This window comes from Erithacus rubecula (genome assembly GCF_903797595.1).
Source record: "Erithacus rubecula genome assembly, chromosome: 3".
Classification (NCBI taxonomy): Eukaryota; Metazoa; Chordata; class Aves; order Passeriformes; family Muscicapidae; genus Erithacus; species Erithacus rubecula.
This window is the reverse complement of record NC_136689.1, coordinates 144693519-144714276: the sequence shown is the minus strand read 5'-3', so window position 1 is coordinate 144714276 and position 20758 is coordinate 144693519. Positions and strand designations below refer to the sequence as shown.

Below are 20758 nucleotides of genomic sequence, written 5' to 3'. Positions count from 1 at the left end.
TGGAACCTGCCCTCTGCCCTCCCTGTCCTTTGTTGATGCAGAGTTTGCACCCTTGAGGACTTTCTTTTTTGTGTTAAATCTCCACTGTTAATCTCCTTGGTAGGTTTGAGAAAGAAAAGGACGTGTTTAAAAATGCACTTCTGACTCCAGATTCCTCTTCCTGTTGATACAGCTGTGTTTCTTACTGGATGCTCTATAAACACACAGTTTAACCCTTCAGATTTTACAGTAATGTTACTTCAGCATCACCAGTTTCTCTCCTTAAAAGAAATTTCCTACCTTGTCTGTCCAGAGCATCCTTTTTTATCTCCTTCTTTTTGCACATCCTTATACATTACATATCCTGCTGCAGCTTAACTGTTCATTCAAAAGGAACAGGATTTCCTCTTGCTGTTGGTGAAAACACTTCTGTCCTTCACAATTCCCACTTTGTCATGTTGTTTTAGTGGAGGGGAAATAATTGCATCTTCTAAGTTTAATCCACAGTAATTGAAATACTTCAATTCCCTGGCAAGAGCACCAGCAGAAAAAAACAATGTACCAGAATTCTGTAAAGAGAATTTTTAGTACATGAGGTGAGAAAGTGTCTGGTAGACCTCAGTTTGGGATAAATTACATTCCAGGGCTGTTTCAGCTTTTCATACCAGAACTAAATCTTCACCTGTGTCTGACTGTGCCATCCTGAGAGAAACCTCTCTGCCACTGGAGCTACAGGCATATCCAGCCTGAGAAATATGCTGGCTGCCAGATCATTGTTCCCCTTATGTGAACAAAATGGAGAAATCTTTTTATTTTCTAAAGTAGATTCTTGAAGGTGCTCAACTGTGGTGTTCAATCATATTTGAACTCTTCCTGACACATCTGAAAGTCATATTCAGAAAAATTCATATGCTAAAGGCTGAAGAAGGGTATTTCTATGGGTGAGTGGATAGAGATTTGCAGTTAGCAGAGAGGAGCCCAGGGTTGCACCCAGCAGCTGTGAATGCAGCTCCTTGCTCAGAGAAGCTGAGGAGAGTGGGTGGGTTTTGATATACAATTTCACCAGTGCCAGAGATACTGTGATCTACTGAGTGTCTCACCAGTGTGGTTACTGCTTATCACCAAATCTGAAATCTTCTACAGCACTGCACAGAGAGCTGATTACTTGTACCAGCAAATTTTTGGAGCCAAAATGGTCATACATTTGACTGCCAGGGGGATTTATTTGTGTAATAAATCAAATTAATTTGTCTATTCAAATTATCTGACTTTTATTAACATATAAATATAAATAAATATAAATATTCTTTTAAGGCATTGATGTTGTAGTCATGCTGTTCTGCCTGTCATTTACCCCTTGCAGTGTCTGTGAGAAGTGAACAAGATGCATCCATGTGCAATAACCATGTGGCTCTGTGGTCTACATTAGAAAAAGAACTTCTCCTTTGTAACCTTATTTATAACTAGGTATTACTGCATGGGCATTTCCAGGTCCCAATCAAAACTGATTTCCTCCCTTTCTCCTCCTCTCTCCAGCTCTGTCTCTCCTGCTGAAAGATTTTGGGTTGTTCAGCCTGGAAAAGAGAAAGCTTCAGAGTGGAGTCATTGTGGCCTTCCATTATAAAAACAGCTTATAAAAAGAGAGACAGAGACTTTTTACATGGGCAGATAGTGACAGGACAAGAGGAAACAGTTTTAACCAGAAGAGAAGACATTTATTTTAGATATCAGGAAGAAATCCTTTAATGTGAGGGTGGTAAGACACTGACCCTTGCACAGAGAAGTTGCACTGTCTCTGGAAGTGCTCAAGGCCAGGCTAGAGGGGGCTCTGAATAACCTGATCTAGTGAATTCTTGCCTTTTCTGGGGAAAATCTGGTCAGATATTTTCTTGGATGTGCAAAAAATTAGTAGCTTCTACATTCACAAAGAAGAAAAATGTTTATTTTCTACAGTTAAGACCATCAAATGACTGTGTGACCCAAAACTTTTCCCTCCTGATGGGCTTATCTTGAAAGCAATTTTTCTTTTATTTTCTTAAAGAAAAAGTGGAGGTTGGACTTGTAGCTTACATGAAGTTTATGACAGTATTAAGAAAATTATAATATATATAAACAACTCATGTTTTTACATGTCTTATTAGATACTGTCTTGGAAATGTATTGCTGATGTTGATTTCTAGCATGATCCCCAGATTGGTTAAAGTCTGCTATGAAGAACTCATCTGTCTCAGATTGGTGCCAGCTTTAAGGAATAAGGTTTTTCTAGATGACATTCAGTCTGTGGGCTTCTGATGTCCTTTTGCAGACCTCTTAATTCTGGTACTGTGCAGCATTTCACAGCGCTGAGACTGAGCTGAGCAGCTGGGTAAGAATATCACTAGATCTGTTTTCCTAGATTTCAAATAAAGAGGACATTGTCTGTTTTGATAGGCTACAAACTACCTGTGCAGGCTTGTCACTTTTAACAGATCATAAAAAACCAGCACAGGGTTGTCCTGGACCTGGTACATCTGGTGATGTGTACATTGAGTATCTGAAATTTACAGTCTCCTCCTTTCTGCTTACAAACATGTACTCCAGTTTATTTCAGTGTCTCAACTACCATCTAGAAAAGTTAAATTACAGATTTCTTTAGTGTTCCTTTCCATCCTCGTAGCTTTAGCCTAATGCTCTTTGATATCATCATTGGGAAGGGTCATTGTGTGCATGTTTTTGGCACATGATGTCTCTGCTCCACATGTTGAGCTAGTAAATTTCTTCAGATGGGCTGGGCTTGTTCCAGGGAATTAGGCAGATAAGCTCAGCAAAGCTTGGGAAAAGCAGGCCTCTAGCTAATCACTGTGCTCCTGCTAAATGATCTCACCATAAAATTGGCAAGGTTGTTTGTGCTGATCTCAGTTTAACTTCTAAAATGAGCTTACAGCCATTCATCATTTCTCTAGCTTATGGACCACCCAGTGTCTGGCTTGCTGCCTACCTGCTGTGCATAGGCACAGATTCTCTTCCAACCATGGTCTTCTGTACATTGGATCTCGTGCAGCTCTTGCAGCTACATTTATACTGAATTTACTGGCTTTATTTAAAACTCTTAAGTCTATTTTTGTATGTGTGTGTGTGTTGTTGTTGTTTTGTAGATTTTTGCTTTTCAAGTCAGAAGAAAAATGCTCAGAAGGCTTGTGTTAGCATTCTGCTGCTTGCTCCTCTTTTCAGGCATCAGGTGTCACTGCTGCAAAGGACTTCAGGTTTCTTGGAGAACGTTTCTGCAAGATTTCTTTTCTGCATGTTCTAAAGCAGAGTGACAAAATACATAATTAAATCTGTCAGGGAGATTTTAAGAGGCAGTTGTTTGACACTGGTACCCTGTGATAAGGATAAAAGCTTGATACCAGCTTTAGGAAGAAAACAGATTAGGAAGATAATGTCTCCCCTGGGAATTCTCTACTTCAGTTCCTCAAGGATGTGATTTAAAGCAGCATCTGCTCTGTGCTCTGTGTAGTTTTATACTTTCTTTCAGATCCCTGAACTGAAGATTGTTTAGATGTGTGTCCTAATGAACTTCACACTATGTACAGAGAAATGTCATGGGAATACTGCCTGGGATTTTGAAAGAGGCAGAAGGGATTTACATGGTGCCCACCCTTCAAAGAAAGAACACCCAAGACAAAGTTTTATTTGTAAATTACTCACTCTGCACAGAAATTGGTGTAAGTTGGTCCCTGTTCTCCTAGTGTAAGCACATGGCAGTGGGGTTTGGGTAAAGGGATAGAGTGACAGAGAAAAGAAAGAGAGATGGATTGGATTAAAGGAGGGGAGAGAGAGGAAAAGGAAGAGAAAAGGGAAGAGAGACATCACCAGTCCTGGTGATCCATCTGATGGTGTGCCCAGGTTCCTGGGGAGCACACGCACCAGGGCTTCATGGGCTGCTATTTTATTGATAAATTTTCCCTGCCCTGGAGAGAAGTTCCTCATTTCCTATGGAAATTATGTAGTATGCACAGTTAGTCTGTTCTTCTTGACTTTTCTGGAAATGGGTTTTTTAGTGGGGGTGTTTAGTGGTCTTGTTTCCCCCTACAGTCCATGCCTGTTCCTCAGCCTCATCCCTTTCCTGGGGCTGTACTGCATTGTGCTGATCTCCAGGAGCCAGAACAAGGACATTCATCCCAGAAATGTACTTGCTCTACCTGCCTATGATCCCTTCTCCAGCCACATCCAGTTCTTTCTCACTGTGTGTTTTTACCAACACCCTTTGTTGGCACCACAGCTATTTGCCTGTTGGTGTTTGAGATATCCACATTAGCCCCTTATCTTCTGTGATTCTGTGATTTATACAACAGTGAAGGCAGAAAATGTAGTCCCTGGAAGTAGCCCAGGCCATGGACCTGTTTCTATCCTGCTGGCAGGGTGATCAGATGTCCCAGAGGGTGATGGGGGAAAAGATAAAAGGTGCTCAGTTCCCCTTTTCCTCTTTATGATAACCTGGGCACACGAGTTACCTCATGTTCATAGTTTGTCCCTCACCCTCCTTAACCATGTCATATAACTTTAACTCACAGAGAGGTTTTGTGGTTTGTCTTGTGTGTCTCTTTTTCCTCTGCATCCTCAGTGTGATGATAACACTCATTCACTTCCCAGATGTCCTAGCACTGCCATGGTTGTTTTCAGGGATTTCCAGATGCCTGGTGCTTGTTCAGAACATCAGTCAAACCTCTTGCTGTCTGGATGCATCTTCAAGTTGTGATTCCCTTCTTTAATTCAAATGCTATTCCATTTTATCTTTGGAATTTAATCTGGTTTTTTCTGAGAGGAACTCAGATGGAGGATATCAGCTGAATTTTTCACAATACAAATGTGAAAGTATCACAAACTGAGCTGAGCTGTGGTGGAGACCAAGGTGCAAGTCTTGTCCTTGCAAGTACAACACAGCAATCATGTGGATGGAGTTTGTCATTGCTGGTGCTTAGAACTGCACTCTTGCATTATTCCTTTCCCCTGCTTGGTGTAAGATAAAATCTAATGATACCCTTCTCCCACTCCATGTTTCTGCTTTCCTGATTTGGTTTTCTAGAAAGGCACTAGCTAAAGTGTGGTTGGACATTTGGATTCCATGATTCTGTGAAGAGAGGCTGATTTCCTCACAGAAGGATGGCCAGACTTCACCCAGACCAGGCGACCATCCACTGGGCTGTGGATGCCTTTGCTTCAAATGTACAAATGCTGCTTTAGTGATCCTTTTGTACATCCAGAACCAGCTCACTTCAGGTGCTGCAAGAGACTTTTACCTGGCAAAGGGTGAGATAACACATATCACTTCAAGCTGGATCATAATGTTCTGCAATCAGACTCTGGGTTAGTTTCAGGTTCTCCTCAAGGAGAAGTCTGGCACCTTCTATTGGCCCTAAGGATGTTGCTGGCCTATGTCTTCCATCTGTATTCTCTGTCTAGCAGATCTCATAACATACTATGAGCCACAGTTACCAAAATATGCCACACTTGGCACAAAATATCCTTTCATGATGGGACTCTATATCTGGAAATGTTGCTGTTTATTCAGACAAGTAGTAGGCTCCATCTGTTTTTAACTTAACCACAGGGATGTAGCAGTGCAAAGACTGCTCATCTTTCATTGAGAGTCCTGAGGTGGCTTTGATATAATGGTACAACACTGTATTAAATGGGAGCTATGTTTTTTGGATGAAGCCATGCATGCCATGTGTTCCAAAGGGACCATTTAAGTAGCAGTAGCAGCAGCTTCTTTTTTCTTCTGTTATCTTGAAATCTTCCAGCTACAAAAAAAGATTTATGGTATGTTTCCTGCTATCAAATAAAATAATAATAATAATCTGTCAAATAGTTTTTGTTTGGCTGGGTTTATTATAGGAGATGGGATGATCCTGAATAATAGAATTATTTTGTCTGCATTTTATGCACCATTTAACAATGAGATCAGTTTTTATTTCCTGATCCAGGAGGACACTTTAGGTGGCACAATGCAGAACTGAACTGGGGAAGATGCCTTGAAGGTGGTTTGGGTTTGCAGGCATTTTCCACACGTGGATTTGGCACAGGCTGCCAGGAGGGTGAGCTGTCTGTGCCCTCGGGAGGTCTGAGTGGGGAGGGAGAATCCAGAGCTCCTGATGGCCTCTCCTGGTGGTGCATTGCTCTGCCAGTAAAGGAATTGTGTTCAGAACCTCCCCAGATGTATTTTACAGCTTTGCCCTTTGTTTTACCCTCTGCTACCACTGGCAAGAGTGGGCTGAGAGCAGCCCAGCTCCCTCAGTGTCTGCCCCTTTTGGTCTCTGACCATCTTGCTTGCCATGCTCTAGACTGCAAATTCCCAGATACTCCATTTGGGGTTCAAGGAACTTAATTAATTAAGTTCCAGAAAATTAATTGATCTATTGATATCTCACCAAGACCATATTCTTTTTCATATTGGATCTAAATAAACTTATAACAATTACAAAAAATGTGAGCACTTAATATGGATTTCAAGGAGGAAGAAACTTTGATAGTTGGAAAATAAAGTGACCAACTCTGAAGTTCACAGCTAGAGAGAAATAGTTGTGGAAACTTGATATGATGGGAAAATTACTATTTAAGGGAAATAGGGATACATTACTTCATTAATTAATTAGCAACTTCAGGGAAGAGCAGATATTAGGTCAAGTAAATTGTTTCAGATTAGAGAATTTTAATAACATTGAAATTTTAAAATGAAAAGTTGTTTTAAGTCAAAATTCTCTGTGTTAGAATACAAACAGAAAATTCAGGATACTTGAAAATGTAGATTTATATTTTTATTTTAAAAACCCCAAGAAAAAATTGAAGAATTTAATGAAATTTGCACTGTTCTTACCATGCAGAAAAGCACCACAACTAAACAAATAAGTGGAGCTTTTAAATTTTTCTTCCTTTTTATGCACAGCATGGAAGAATGTCCCCAAGAGGGTAAGAATATGAAAGGTATCTTCCTTTTGATTTCAAAGCCATGACTGAAAAGGGAATAAGCAAATGCAGAGCAAGGCCACTTGCAAAGTAAAACCTCTGCAAAGCAGAATGCTTTTGTCTGGAGCTGGAACTGATTCTGGTTTTACTACCCAGCTTCTGGCTGATGTCTTGCACTGTAGAGTTTTAGGATGCTTTCAAACTCTATGATCTTGTATGGTCCACATGCATTTTCCCTTTCCTAAAACTGAACTCTGTTTGCTTGTACCTTCTGGAGACTTTTCTCACTGCTCTTCCAGATGTTCCCTGTTACTATTCAAACTCCAGTTCAAGCTTGTTTCATGGGATGAGCTCATTGCAGCACAAGACATTAAAAAGCTCTTAGAGCACAGAAATTGTGCTGTTTAATATCTTTATTTGTGGAGTCAGTGGTGACAGTGTCAATTTGTTAATGATGCCCAAACATTTTCAGGTCACTCTAAGTGCTTCTACTGATGCAATAGTCATAAAACATCAAGTTGCTTTCTAACAGGGAAGTTTTTTCCCTCTGAATACTCCACAGAAAAATATGAAGAAAATGGGAGGTCACACTAAGTTTGCCAGTATAAACAATTTTTTTGGCAAAGAGATGAATGTATGTAATCTTTACTCTGTAATTGTCTAAACTGAGTTAGAAAAGACCATTCCAAACATCTGTCTACATTCTTCCCACAGATACATTTCCCAAAATAAAGTTATGGGAAGCCAATTGCTCATCATTCATGGATCCACAGACATCTAATGGCTGGCTCACTGGGGATATTTTATTTTCTTAGGCTATTGAATGTTTTGCTTCATGCAGAATGTTCCTTTCTGCTCAACCTACCATGCACAGCAAGAATAAATCCAGCTGGCACCTGACATTTTTAAAACTGTCTTATATTTTCTGGGTTCAGAGTCAGTTATTTCACAATATGTCCAGGAGATTTCATGTCTGGGATCAATTTTTATGTTGTATCTAGAACCTCAAGCATGGAGTAGCTGAGTCCTGCATAATCATATTTTTCTCTGACCATTAAATTATGTGTCCTGCAGAACCTGATTTATATCCCTGTCCTGATGCTGCTTGTCCCTAGCTTTAGCTTGTGACAGTTTATGAGCATTCAAGGGGACTTAGGGATTTGTTGCAAGAGTTTAACAGCGAGGAAGTCCTGATGGTACTGTGATTACTGCTGATCTCCCTGTAAGAACTGGCTCTCTGTTAACCCATCTGTTTTGGATATAATAATCATGCAAATATTCAGAAGTATTCAGCACAGGAGTTTCAGCTGAGCAAAATCAAGAACAAGCTTCTACCCTGAAGGCCTGATTTAAGCCCACTGATGTAAGCCAGGTCCTGTTTTACATTGCCATCTCCCCAACATGCATTATGAGTTTTCAACTTCTGTCAGTTCTGGGATGAAATGAAGCAATCTCTATGCTTGCCCAGAAATACAGCTGAAGGATAGAAGGGTATGTGGCTTTATTTAATGGATTGTTTGCATTTCATTTTGTGTTTCCTTTTTTTACTTACTTATTGAGCTCCAGATGTTGTGCTCCCCTGGGAATGTGCTACATCAGGTCAGTGTTAGAAACACTGGGAATGTGCATGAATCTTCTGGGGTGCCTTTAAAAATAATTTTAGATAATGGGAATACTTAGGGTGGTTCTTGGAACTGGAATTGACTCTACAGGCATTTCTGCTTGTGCTGCCTCAATAGTTCAGCCAGTAGGTGGAACCAAGGGAAAGCAGATGTGTGTTATGTACAAATGCTCAGCCCTTTCCTAGGAGATGCATCCTTAAGTCTCTGCATAAAATTGTGGTTTTAACTTCAGTGTTCTTGTTTAGAACAGTCAGACTCCAAATCTGGAGTTACTTCTAAACAGTGACATGATGACGTTGTCAGACCTTGTAGTACAGAGAATGTTTTAATAAAATTTCCTCACAAATCATTTTCACTTGTGAATATGTCAGAGACAGAGAATGGGATAATCCAGATCACATTGTATCCTTCCATCAACAACATCTGGCATTTGCTCAGGAAGGCAGTACCAGAAATGTAGGTTAAAAATATTTCTTTAGTGTGTTCTACTGTGAGAAATTAAATGTAGTCCACCCAACAACATGTATCCTGCAACACACAGCTTGGGCAGCTCTGACTGAAATTACAAGTTCTCCTTTGAGACTAAATTACCACCAAGGGGAGAACAGTGGAAGCTGATAAAGTACTGAAGTTTCTGCTACTGTGGAACCACTTCTCCAGCTCTCTTGGCAGCCAGAGGAATCCAATTTAGAAGTCACTATGCTGTCTGAACATTTCCCATCAATAATCTGGAAGGGAAGAACAGGGATAGCTTCACCCAGCTGATGAGAAAAATACTTGAAAGAAAAAGGTTTTAAGAGTAAGATCATGCAGCAGTGAAACAGTAAAATCAATACACATGAATATATTTTTAAACATCTGTAAAAGCTGGAACTAAAGGAGTATATTGTGACAGTTTGCTGCTTCAAAGCAAAGGTAGATGCTTCTCATGTGTTAGGTAAAAGTGATGCAATAAATCTGCCTAGCTTTTAATTTGGACTATTTGCACTGTTTCAACACCATAGCTTAGCTCTTCCAGTTTTCAAAACTATAACATACTTACAATTGCAGCGTAGATTGAAAATACTTGCTGCTAACAGGAAGAATGGGGTGCAAAATGCTGCTATCCATTTTGTATCTTGCAACTTGGTAGTAAAACACTTGGGTACTAAAAACACTGAGTTTGTGGCTATGGCAGACAGTGAGTAATTTTTATTTTTTTTCTCCTTCTCTTCTCTTGAATATGAAGACAGAAATTAGCTGGGAATTGTTGCTAGCAATCTGCCCTGCAGATGCAAAAGGAAAGTAATTTTGGAGCTTGCCAAGCATAAATTAGGAATGACTTTAATAGGGAGTTATCAGGCATAGCAAGGTGAGAAAAGCTTCATCTTGTTTTAATGAGAATGAGCTTGTATTTCCAAAAGCAGAAAAATTAAAACTCATTAATAATTTTGCTGGAATATTTTCTCCTTGGCACACAAGATAACAAATCTTCAGACTCCAAGATTGAAGAATAATTAAATGAAACAGGTTAATTACCAGTACTTGGGAAAATTAATTTCCTAACAGGCATATTCTTTCTGACATTTTAAAATAAGCTTGTCAAATCCCCACTACCGTGGCTTTTGGTGTTCCTTTTCTCTTTGCTCTTATTTCAGATTTCTTACAAAATCATTGTCCTCCCATGCATTATGTTGACTCTAAATAGATGATTCCTGAAATCTTAAATTACCTGGGCAGCTATTTTTGTTAGTTTTTTGTTTGGTGTTTTTTTCCCAGTGAAGGATGGCCAATGGGGAAGGCACTTACAGTGTGATTTCCTGTTGATAGCACTTGTGGAAAGCATTAGTCATGATGATTTAACCAACATACTCATTGAAATGGAAGGATCTATTTTCTAAAATGTTCTGGGACATTGAACTAGTAGGGCTCAATGACTTTTCCAAAAGACTTAGGTATTCCAGTGACAACAGATGACCATGGAAACGGGGAATTCAATAATTTTATAAATCTACAGAATGGTTTTTCCCACAGTGAAGGTCTGAGGGACTTAGGAGGGGAGAGAAAGAGAGCCTGCAAGGATGTGCAGGTTGTGCACTTTTAAAAACTCCAGTGGACAGCAGTTTCCACAGGCTGGGTTTTGCTTAGGTGGTGATGGAGCCTAGGACATGATGCCAGCTCCATCACCCCATGCCTTGCCTGTTTGTAAAACCCAGGAGTGACAGTACTTTGATGCCTGTCCCCAGTGATTATCTGAAGATGCTCACGTGTGTCCATCCAATGGACTCAGCCACACCACTGGACAATTCAGCCAGCACATCCAAGAACCACCTCAGACCCAGAGGACGGGCTGTGGAATAATTCATTCTAAACTCCTGCATTTCACAAGCCATCAAATGTCTCCCAGCTATTTTGTGCTTGACAGGAATTCAGCCTCAGCCCTTCACACATTAACTAAACCCACAGGAGTATGAGGCTGCTCTTTGCTACGTGTGCTGGCTCACAGACACTTTCATATCTGCACAGGGAGAAGCTCTTTGCTTGCTCATGTTGACAATAGACACAAGGGGTGCTGGAGGGATTTACTTACAGGGTTGGGCTGTGGCAATGGGCTCTTTAAATAGCTGTGTGACTTTTGTCTGTGTATCTGGATCTGATTATTAAGCACTTTTTAAAATGATCAGCAACTAAGTAAATAGGTTTATTGCTCTTGAGGAGGCCTCTCTTCTCAAGTGGCAGATTATTGTACCTACTCAAATGATTGTGAGTGGAATGAAAAATCCTATGATTAAAAGGCCAGGGCTTTTCATTGATCTGAACGTTCCTCTTTTAACAACTCTGACAGCATCAAGGAGCCTTAAAGTGGGAGTAAATTATATCGGTATGCTTTAGTTTAAACAAGAGTTTAAAGGTGTTTTTAAGCCAACTTTAAGGCCAACTGTTTGCAAAGGAAGCCTTAATGGAATTGGGAATTATGCCCAGAGCAAACACGTTGTCTATTTGGCAGTGATTATCTATGTGTTCACAATTTAGTGTTCTAAATATAGAATAACCAGTTTCCAAGATATTTAAATACACCTTCAGATACAGCAGTAGCAGACCTAGGAGTGAACTTTAAAAAAATCTGAGCCTGCTAACAAAGAAATTGTAGAAGACATTAGAGAGTCTTTGCAGAGAGCTAATGGATAGCTCAACAGCTGCAGGGTCCTGTTCCTTTTCTCAAAAACTCTTGGGTGAGGCATTTTCTTCATGGAGAGTTTTTAGAAATCCTTTTGTTTGAGACATCTCAAACTGCAAAGAGGCCAAAACTCTGGGGATATAAAGTACAGTTCAGGGAAGGCAGCAATGGATGGAATTGCCTTAGCAATTTCTAGAGTCTGACTTTCCTTGTTTGCAGTTTTTAGGGTTATACATTTATTTTTTGCAGCACTGGGGCTTCTAGACCAGATGTACCCAGGCAGTGCCATGCTCCTGCTGCTGATACCATGTGAATAACTCCATTGGTTTCTGTGCCTGAGATACTGTGCCCTGCTTGACCCCATATACAGCACAGGTTTTGAGTGCAGTGATCCTCTTAGAAAAATGAAGCTTTGTCTCTTGCCCAATTTGCACCCCTCTTGCACCACAGGCACGGCTGGTGCTGTTAAATGTCATCCAGAGTTTGTTGTCTAGGGATTTGAGAGCTCAGAATGCAATGAGCCTCTACCTTCTGTGGGTTTTGGTATCAACTACAGCATCCCGGTGCTCCATGAACTCAGTAACAGTGACCTAGAATCACAGTTCTGCGTTATATATAATCCCTTTTCTACCTTGATTAACCCCGATCAAGTCTTTTATCTGATGATCAAATTTCAAACTGATTCGCTGAAGCCTTTTTAACTCATTAGACCCGACAGGACTTTACCAGAGGCCCAACCAGCAGAGGTTTCGCAGCCCCCGTTTCCCCGTGCCGCTCTCCAAGCCGTGTTTCTCTGCTTGCAGGCCACCGCCCCGAGCCCCCCGAGCCTGAGCAGCACGGCGGCGCCGTTCTGCAGGTGGCCGTGCCAGTGCCCGCGGCGGCCGCCGCGCTGCGCGCCCGGCGTCAGCCTGGTGACGGACGGCTGCGGCTGCTGCAGGAGCTGCGCCCGCCAGCGCGGCCAGCGCTGCACCGAGGCCGACACCTGCGACCCGCACCGGGGCCTCTACTGCGACTACAGCGGAGACACACCTAGGTACGAAATAGGAGTGTGTGCACGTAAGTCATGTACATATATTTTTGACTTAGATAGGCGCTGGCGGCTCCCGTCAGTCTCAGCAGGGGGTGAGGTTGGTGTCGTTTTGGCCGCACGCTTAGCAGCTCCTCTGGGCATCACCTGCCCGTCCCTTGTAGCTGTCTTTGTTCTGGCAGGATGAGAAATGGCATCTTTGGTTTGGCTGCAGCCAAGAACAAAGACCAACCAGCACTTGAAAGTCTCCATATGTGTTTAAAAAAAACCAAAAAAAAACAAGGAGGAGGTGCTGTAGTGGGTTGAGGATGAAGGAAGGAAAGGAAGGCAGATGATTTAAACACAAGTAATATGGACCTCCACATGAAAATCATGACATTAAGGGGACACATTTTGCTCATTCCCTACGGCAGATGCCTTGGAAGGATAGAATGTGGTCTGTAGAATACCCTGTCAAGATGGTCAGAAGTGAATGAATCCCCTCCTATCAGAGCTTGTCAGTTACAAATTCAGGTCAAAGCTTTAATTTTACGATGGTTACAGTCACATTAGCTGTGTGAGGCAGAAGGATTTCTTCTCACCTCTCGTAACAAACTCTTGGTTCCACAACACTGGAATGCTTTTCATGAAGAAGCACAAAAATAAATTAGGCAGTGTTTTATGAATTAAGAGTATATTCACTTGAGTTCCAGACCATGAGGGTGAATCTAATCCTCTCATAAAAGTCAGAAATTATTGAAAATCATGACTCTGGAAATGATTAAAAGCAAAAGGATCATCAGCACAATCACACAGACTGCTGATTGGAAAGGCTGCTGCTGCTTACTAAGTTATTGGAGCATATGGTCATGGATTTAGGGTCATAAACAGGAAAAGGCCTTTTAAATGGAGGGGCTTCTGGGCTAGAACATAAAAACAAATGATCCAAGAGAAAATGTAAAGGTGAAAGATAACCTAGAGAAGAGCTGACTGAGAGATGGACTGATAGAAGAACTGATCCATAGAAGAGGAAAAAGCTCACAAACTATGGGCTTCCATAAACTTAGAATATGAGCAGAGATTACACAAGGGGCAGGTCTGATGAGTTAAGAAGTTCAGGGTAAGCTGGCAGATTCTCACAGAAGTCATACTGGGCGTTGCTCTTCCTCAGCAGAAAGGTGGGAAGTCTACTAAGAAATGACCTTGGCTTTGCACTGGCTCAGGGAGAAAAAAAAAAAAGTTAAAAAAAAAAAATGTGCAGTCTAACCAGATTTTTGTAGGATACAGGCAAAATAACAAGAGAAGTTACGTGCTAGGAGCTGTAAGACTGAACAGTGATTTTCAAGATTAGAAAAGATTAATGTTAAGAAAAGAGGATATGAGATTGTCTAACCTGCTCTTGCAGACCTCTCATGAATGTTCTACACACACTCCAGACAATAAATTTAAACTAACATTGTCACGAATGACATGGTTACAGCTGGCCCTGTGCTGGAAAACAGGCTGGATGTTGTCCCAAAGCTATCAGCCTTCCTAGGCCTCTTTAAAAGCCCTCATGTTGCTTTGCATTTGTTTATTTATTTAAATGGTTGCTTTCTTCGTTGGATATTTTTTGGTTTTTGCATCCTCCCACACACCACAGGCACTTGTGTGCCTGTGCCAGGAGCACTGTGCTGAAGGAAGACTGACCCCCAGCTTTTCCAGTGAGGTCTGGAGGGATTCCCAGGCTTCTGGAAAGCTTCTGGAGGGCTTTCACTTCCCCACTGCCATGATCATATACCCCTGTTATGTGTTATTATGGGTATTTGGTGAGGGGCATTATGGTGTGCTGAAGGGAACAGAAGGAAGGTGTTTCTATGGATAGAATGTGAGATTGTCTCTGACTGCCAGAGAATCCTGTGCCTTTTCCTTGTTTTCAGCACCCAGGTAGAGGTAAGGACAGGGTTTGCTGATGTGTTCTTTTAGCTCTCAGATAGGCTGCATCACCACACTCTGAGCCCACCAACTTCTGTCCTGACCTGGTGACTGAAAGCTCCTGTGAGTGGGAATCCTGTGCTGGGTGTTGGGCACTGACTGCTGTGTGGAATTGCCTTTGCATATGGGTACTTTCAGCTAGATCTAGAGAATCAAGGGTGTGAAGGGCTACAGAAACAATACAAATGGAAACTAAAGACCCTAAAAGAGTTAGGAATATGTGTTGGGAAAGGGAATGGGGTGAAACTGGGGGAAATTCAGGCTGTATGTACCCTGCCATGCTGAGATGTGTCCCAGGATCTAACCTCACAGACATCACATGGGATCCTGCTGGGAGTCACTGCAGCTCTCCTTTGGGTGTTGGCTTTTCTCTGCAGCAAAGCAGAGGCACTGGGGTGCTGAGCACAGGCCCAGGGGGTGAGGCAGGTGTTGTGCATGTGGGGCTGGAATAGGGGTGTGCCTCCAAATTGCTTTATTTTGATGCAGACTGAGCAAGGTTCTTCACGAGGGCATTCAGCATCCCCTTTTTTCATGGATGTTCTCATGGTGAACCACTTGGTTTATGAGACCTGCAGGTTAACATAATCCAGGAGGAATATGCTCATAGGAAAACACCAGGAGATACAGCATTTTTTTGAACTGTCATAATTTGTGTGCATACCTAGAAGTCTCTCTGAATTCTCAGGCCCAGCTCCAGCACTGAGTGATTGCTTTTTCAGTACAAAGGCATAAGCATTACAAAAATTGGAGCTGACCATGAACTGGAGATCTAGCTCTGTGCTTGAAATTCCAACAGCTCTCATTTTTGTGCAGAAGAAGGGATTTGTGCTTGATGTTTTCATTCAGCTTATTCTAAAAATAGGAAGCCTTTGCAGAATTTTAATCCAGCGTTTCAATTTGTGTTTTCCTGATGCAGCTCCATTTCTGACCAGACTCAAAACATAAGCAGCCCAGCAGTGTGTGTGCAGTGCCTCCATGTGACTAAACAAGAAACTGAAGTTCGAATTTTCCATTGGAAACCATGGCTTCCAAAAAACTGCCTATAATTGGAAACAAACAAAAAATTCTGCTCTGTGATTCCTGTTCAAGGGTAATCAAAAGGCTTGACTTTTAAAAGTGATTTTGTATGTAAAATATACATCAAATACTTATTTTCATGGCTTTATAAAGTTCATTTTCCAAGAAAACTGCTCTGTGATAAACTGGGTAAGATCCAAGCTCCTAAATATAGAAATCCAGTGCCATTTAGGTGCTACTTTTGCTACCTTGTTTTTTCTCCCCTTTTGATTCAGATATACATAGGTTTTGTGAACAGCTGTGCCATATATGCGACTCCATGAAGTCCCCTCTATGTCTCTGAAAACCTCAAATTTCACTATCTTTTTTAATTACTTTGATTTCTCCTCCTGCAAGTATTTCCCACTACCATGCTATGAAATAATTTTGTGTTTTTTAAAATAAGAATTTATGGATAAAGCTTGTTTTATTTTCTAACTTATTTTTTCCTTGAATCATGAAAAGGTGCTCTTTTTTTGCTGTGATTTAGAATGGAAACAGTTTTCTAGGTGGTGTGGCTGCACTTGGCTCAGCAGCAGGCTGAACACATCACTCTGCAGCACTGCCAGCCCAGGGATCAGCTTGGTAAAGGAACATATCAGAGCTGTTTGTTGCCAGCATTATTTAATGGCTGTCTGTGTGTTTTGTCTCTTTTTCTTTCTTTTCAGAGATTGTTGGTGTAGGATGTGTCCTCAATGGAGTCAGGTATAAGAACGGGGAGACATTTCAGCCCAACTGCAAATACAACTGCACGTGCATTAATGGGGCTGTGGGCTGTGTTCCCATGTGCACAAACTCACGGCCCCCACTTGTCTGGTGCCCAAACCCAAAGCTGATTAAGATGGCAGGGAAGTGCTGCGAGCAGTGGATTTGTGATGACTCCAGGAAAATCAGGAAGACATCTCCACGTCACATCTCCTCTGCAGGTATGGTGGGAAGGAGGCAGATCTGTCCTTTGCCATCTGGCAGAGTCCACAGGCCAAGTACCAGCTTGCAGTGCCAGACCTGGCAGCTGTCTAACCTTTGTGAGGGACACAGAGCCTGCCCCACGTGCTGGAGGACAGGACAGGCAAACACTAGTGGAACTCGCCAGCAGCAATATGGATTTGGATGCCCCATCCCTGGAGGTGTTCAAGGCCAGGCTGGATGGGGCCCTGAGCAATCTGAACTAGTGGGTGCTATGTCTGCCCATAGCAGGGGAGTTTAATTGAGATGATCTTTAAGGTCCTTTCCATCCCAAACCATTCCATGATACTGTGAACATGATATTCATCAAACATTCTTGTGCAACCATTCTGGAATTCTGTGTGCCAAAGCTCCCTTTGAAGGACACATCTGCTGGAACTTTGAAGATATCAAAAGTCCTTTTTGATTCATCATTTTCTTTTTTTTCCTCAGTCTGGACCCTCTGGGAAAGAGAATGGACTCAGTTTAATTTGGGACTGAGGCTTTCTGTCCAGGTTATATTGCTATTGTAGTCCAATTTTAAAGCCCTTGTATCTTAGGAGTCTCAGACTTTCACAACACCTTGAAGGCAGTTATTGTGTGGAAATTTCACTGTGAGTTGGGCTAAGTTGTCTTTGAGATAGTACAACTTTTCATCAGTTCTGAACTGATGACATCATTAAACATTCTGTCCTCACACCCACATTTATAGTAACAATCACATTGCCCACTGCACAGAGGTTGTATCATTTGTCTCAAACATGGCCCCAAATGCTTAAGATGGACTCAGCTCACCATATGTCTTGAATTTATTGTCAAAATGCCCTGTGACACACTGTAGTGACTTTAGGCACATTAGCTCCATGTTTTAGACCATCTCACAAAATCAAGGAGATACAGGATTGTTGTAAACAAAGATTTTGGCTCCTTGATGGTAAGAGTTTTATCCCAAACTTTGGTCTGTACTTTTGTTGCACAAAACAAAGCCTTGGTCCTCATGAATGAGTTTAAACCCCCAGAGTTTAGCCCTCACTTCTCTGTCCCTGACAGCTCTGAAATGTGGGGTGGGTTCAAATCCAAAATATCTATTACTGAAACTGGCCTTGTGTCCTCATGGCCTGTGTCCCAAAATGGACAAAACACAGCTTTGCTTTCCTGACTTTTCTCCTGTAGGGAGAAGTCTTCCAGAAGTCACAAGAAAATTTATTACATTTAATATAATAATATAAAATATTATGTAATGATAAACAGTGAGCAAGCTCAGTGCAGCAGTTTCTATCAGAGTTCTGCCTGTGGACTGTCCTGTAAGCTGTAAAGCTGGGGGACTTTGGCTGAAGCTGGGACAGAACCATAACTGGGGTTGTTGACTGGTTTCAAAGCAGAGCCCAGCCTTTCTTCAGATGCTGCTGAGCTCTCTGAGAGCTATTGAAGCTGTTCTTCCTCCCACTGAAAGGCCGTGGCTGCTTCCCAAGCCCTCTGCCATCCAGCAGAGACTGCTGACCACTTTCTGCGGCAGGGAACCAATTGAATGGGCTCAGAAATAAACCTTCATGGTGAGATCAGAGCTCATCCCCTTTCTCCACCCGCTGGCTCAGGCTGCTGTAATTGTTTATGCTGTGGCAGCACCTGGGGGTCCCAGACAAGGACCCCCTTGTGTGAGGCTGTGAAGGGGAATAAAGGAACGAGCCCCGGGCCGGCTCTCGCAGCGATGGAGGGTCTGACACAAGTAGGTCAGCACAAAGGAGAGGGATGAGGGAGTTCACAGGAATGCTGCGGTTCAGTTGTTTGGGTGAGCGGCCTGAATGTGCAATGAGCTGGGGAGAGGGTGTTTAATATGTAAAGCTGCCGGGGCTGAGCTGGGGTTAATCTGTGTCCGCAGCGTACGAGGCAGAGGCCGAGGCCTGGCAGAAGAACTGCATCGTGCACACCTCGGCCTGGAGCCCCTGCTCCAGGAGCTGCGGGCTGGGCGTCTCCAGCCGCATCTCCAACGACAACCAGCAGTGCCGGCTGCTGAGGGAGAGCCGCCTGTGCAACCTGAGGCCCTGCGAGCTGGATATAGCCCAGCACATCAAGGTGGGGGCTGTTCCCCTGGGCACCCCTTCAGCTGGACGTGAGCCAGCTTTGTTTGCAGCCAGCGTCTCCTGAGGCAGCACTCGTACATGGACTTGCTGTGCTGCACAGAGTTCCAACATGTGTCCTGCCTCTGCTGGTGTGAAAACCTTGCCCTGAGAGTTTTAGCTGCAGCCAAAAGGTCCTTGCAAGGCAAGCCAAGCAGGCCTGCTGTGCTCCATGCTGGCTGGGACAGCCCTGTGCTCAGCTGGCAGGAAGCAGTGCTGCACGTCTGGCCATGGCTGTGAGCTCTATTGTGCAAGGATCCTACTTGCAGCTTTTGGGTTCATACGTCTAAACGTGCCAATCTTTCACACCGCCTAGGTCAGGGCTGTAAAAGTCTTCCTAACAGCTACAAATCCCTTTAAACAGAGGAATCTTAGGATAGAATAATAGAATCCTAAAGTTGGAAAGGATGTCCAAGATCAGTAAGCCCAACCTTTGACTGAATACCACCATGCTTGACAAACCACACTACAAAGTGCCATGTCTATTTGTTTTTTCAATACTTCCAGAGGTGATGACTCCATCACTTCTCTGGGCAGCTTTTTCAAATGCTTAAGCACTCTTTCAGTGAAGAAATTTTCCCTGATATCCAACCTGAACCTCTCATGGCACAATTTGAGGCCATTTCTCTTTTTCCTATCACTGTTTACCTGGTAGAAGAGGCTGAGCCCCCTGTCCCCCCAGTCTCCCCTTCCTTGCCACAGCCTCCTTTCAGGTAGTTGTAATGAGCAAGGTGGGTTTTTATGTATCATCACTGAATATTAACCTTTTTTTTTTTATTTTCTTCTCTGATTTAGCCTGGGAAGAAATGCTTGGCTGTCTACAGGGCGAATGAACCCATGAACTACACCATCTCTGGATGTGTGAGCAAAATTCCATACAGACCCAAATACTGTGGTGTCTGCACAGACAACAGGTGCTGCACACCCTACAAGTCCAAGACTATTGAAGTGATGTTTCAGTGCCCAGATGGAACTGAGTTTTCCTGGAAAATTATGTGGATCAATGCTTGTTTTTGCAACCTGAACTGCAGGAACCCCAATGACATCTTTGCTGACTTGGCTCATTACTATGATTACTCTGAAATCGCTAATTAAAGTGGCTGAATGCTGGAATTGACCCTTTGCTCTGATTTTACAGAGGTTTTAAAATAAAAGGAGAATCTTCATCCACTGCTAATGTGCAATTTTTTTCCCCAAGTTAGGATGGTGATGCCTTGAGAGGCTTCCTCTCAAGAAAAGGGTCTAGACAGTGTTAAAGGAATAAAGTAGGTATTTATTAAAAAGGCCTTAAAGGACACACCTTGGGCAGTACAAGAGGCCAGCCAAGGCTACACTCAAGATGGACAACAGGTCACAAGTTTTCACACTTTTAGAAGTTTTGGTCCATTTACACATTGGGGTTCATTGTCCAATTACAGCTCCAGGTTATGCAGTCCCATCCTTTCAGGTTGCTCTCCTTAATTTGCTGTTGTTCATACTTTTTGGGCCTGAAGCTGCAACAGTGTCCTTGGTTTTCAGGCTGGAAAAGGATTGTTTTGTTTAACTAAACTGTGAAGAGAACTTGCTAACTCACTTTACATGAAGTTCAGAGCTATATACTAATGCAGTACAGAATCTGGAAAATATGAAAGCGAAAACTTAAGGCATCACTGTTTAATCTCTTTGTTTTGCCACACTGTTTCTGAAGAGGCCTTGAACAAACCAGATTTTTAAGTCTAATAGATCTTCATCCATTAACAGTAGCCAGAAATTCCTTTATGCACTGACTCTGGGACTTAAATGGCTGTTCTGTTGGCACTGTCATTTACTAGGCCAGCAGTTTAATTGCCCATAGGAAAGAACAGCACACTAGTATCACAGCAAAAGTGTGGCTGTCATTAGCTTATACATGAGATTCAGACATCCTTATTGTCATCTCTTGAATGTTATTGTCTAAGTTGGAAAACTGACATCTATG

The 20758-nt window shown here is 42.4% G+C and overlaps 1 protein-coding gene across 1 annotated transcript; it reads left to right on the top strand.

Moving 5' to 3' along the window:
* Positions 1–8910: 8910 nt before the first annotated feature.
* On the top strand, positions 8911–19971 carry CCN4 (cellular communication network factor 4; the record flags this gene model as incomplete). Its single annotated transcript, XM_079299571.1, has 5 exons — positions 8911–9002; positions 12413–12759; positions 16408–16665; positions 18564–18757; positions 19597–19971. 5 exons carry the CDS (start codon positions 8911–8913, stop codon positions 19894–19896), a joined length of 1191 nt encoding a protein of 396 aa, XP_079155697.1. The 3' UTR covers positions 19897–19971.
* Positions 19972–20758: the final 787 nt, after the last annotated feature.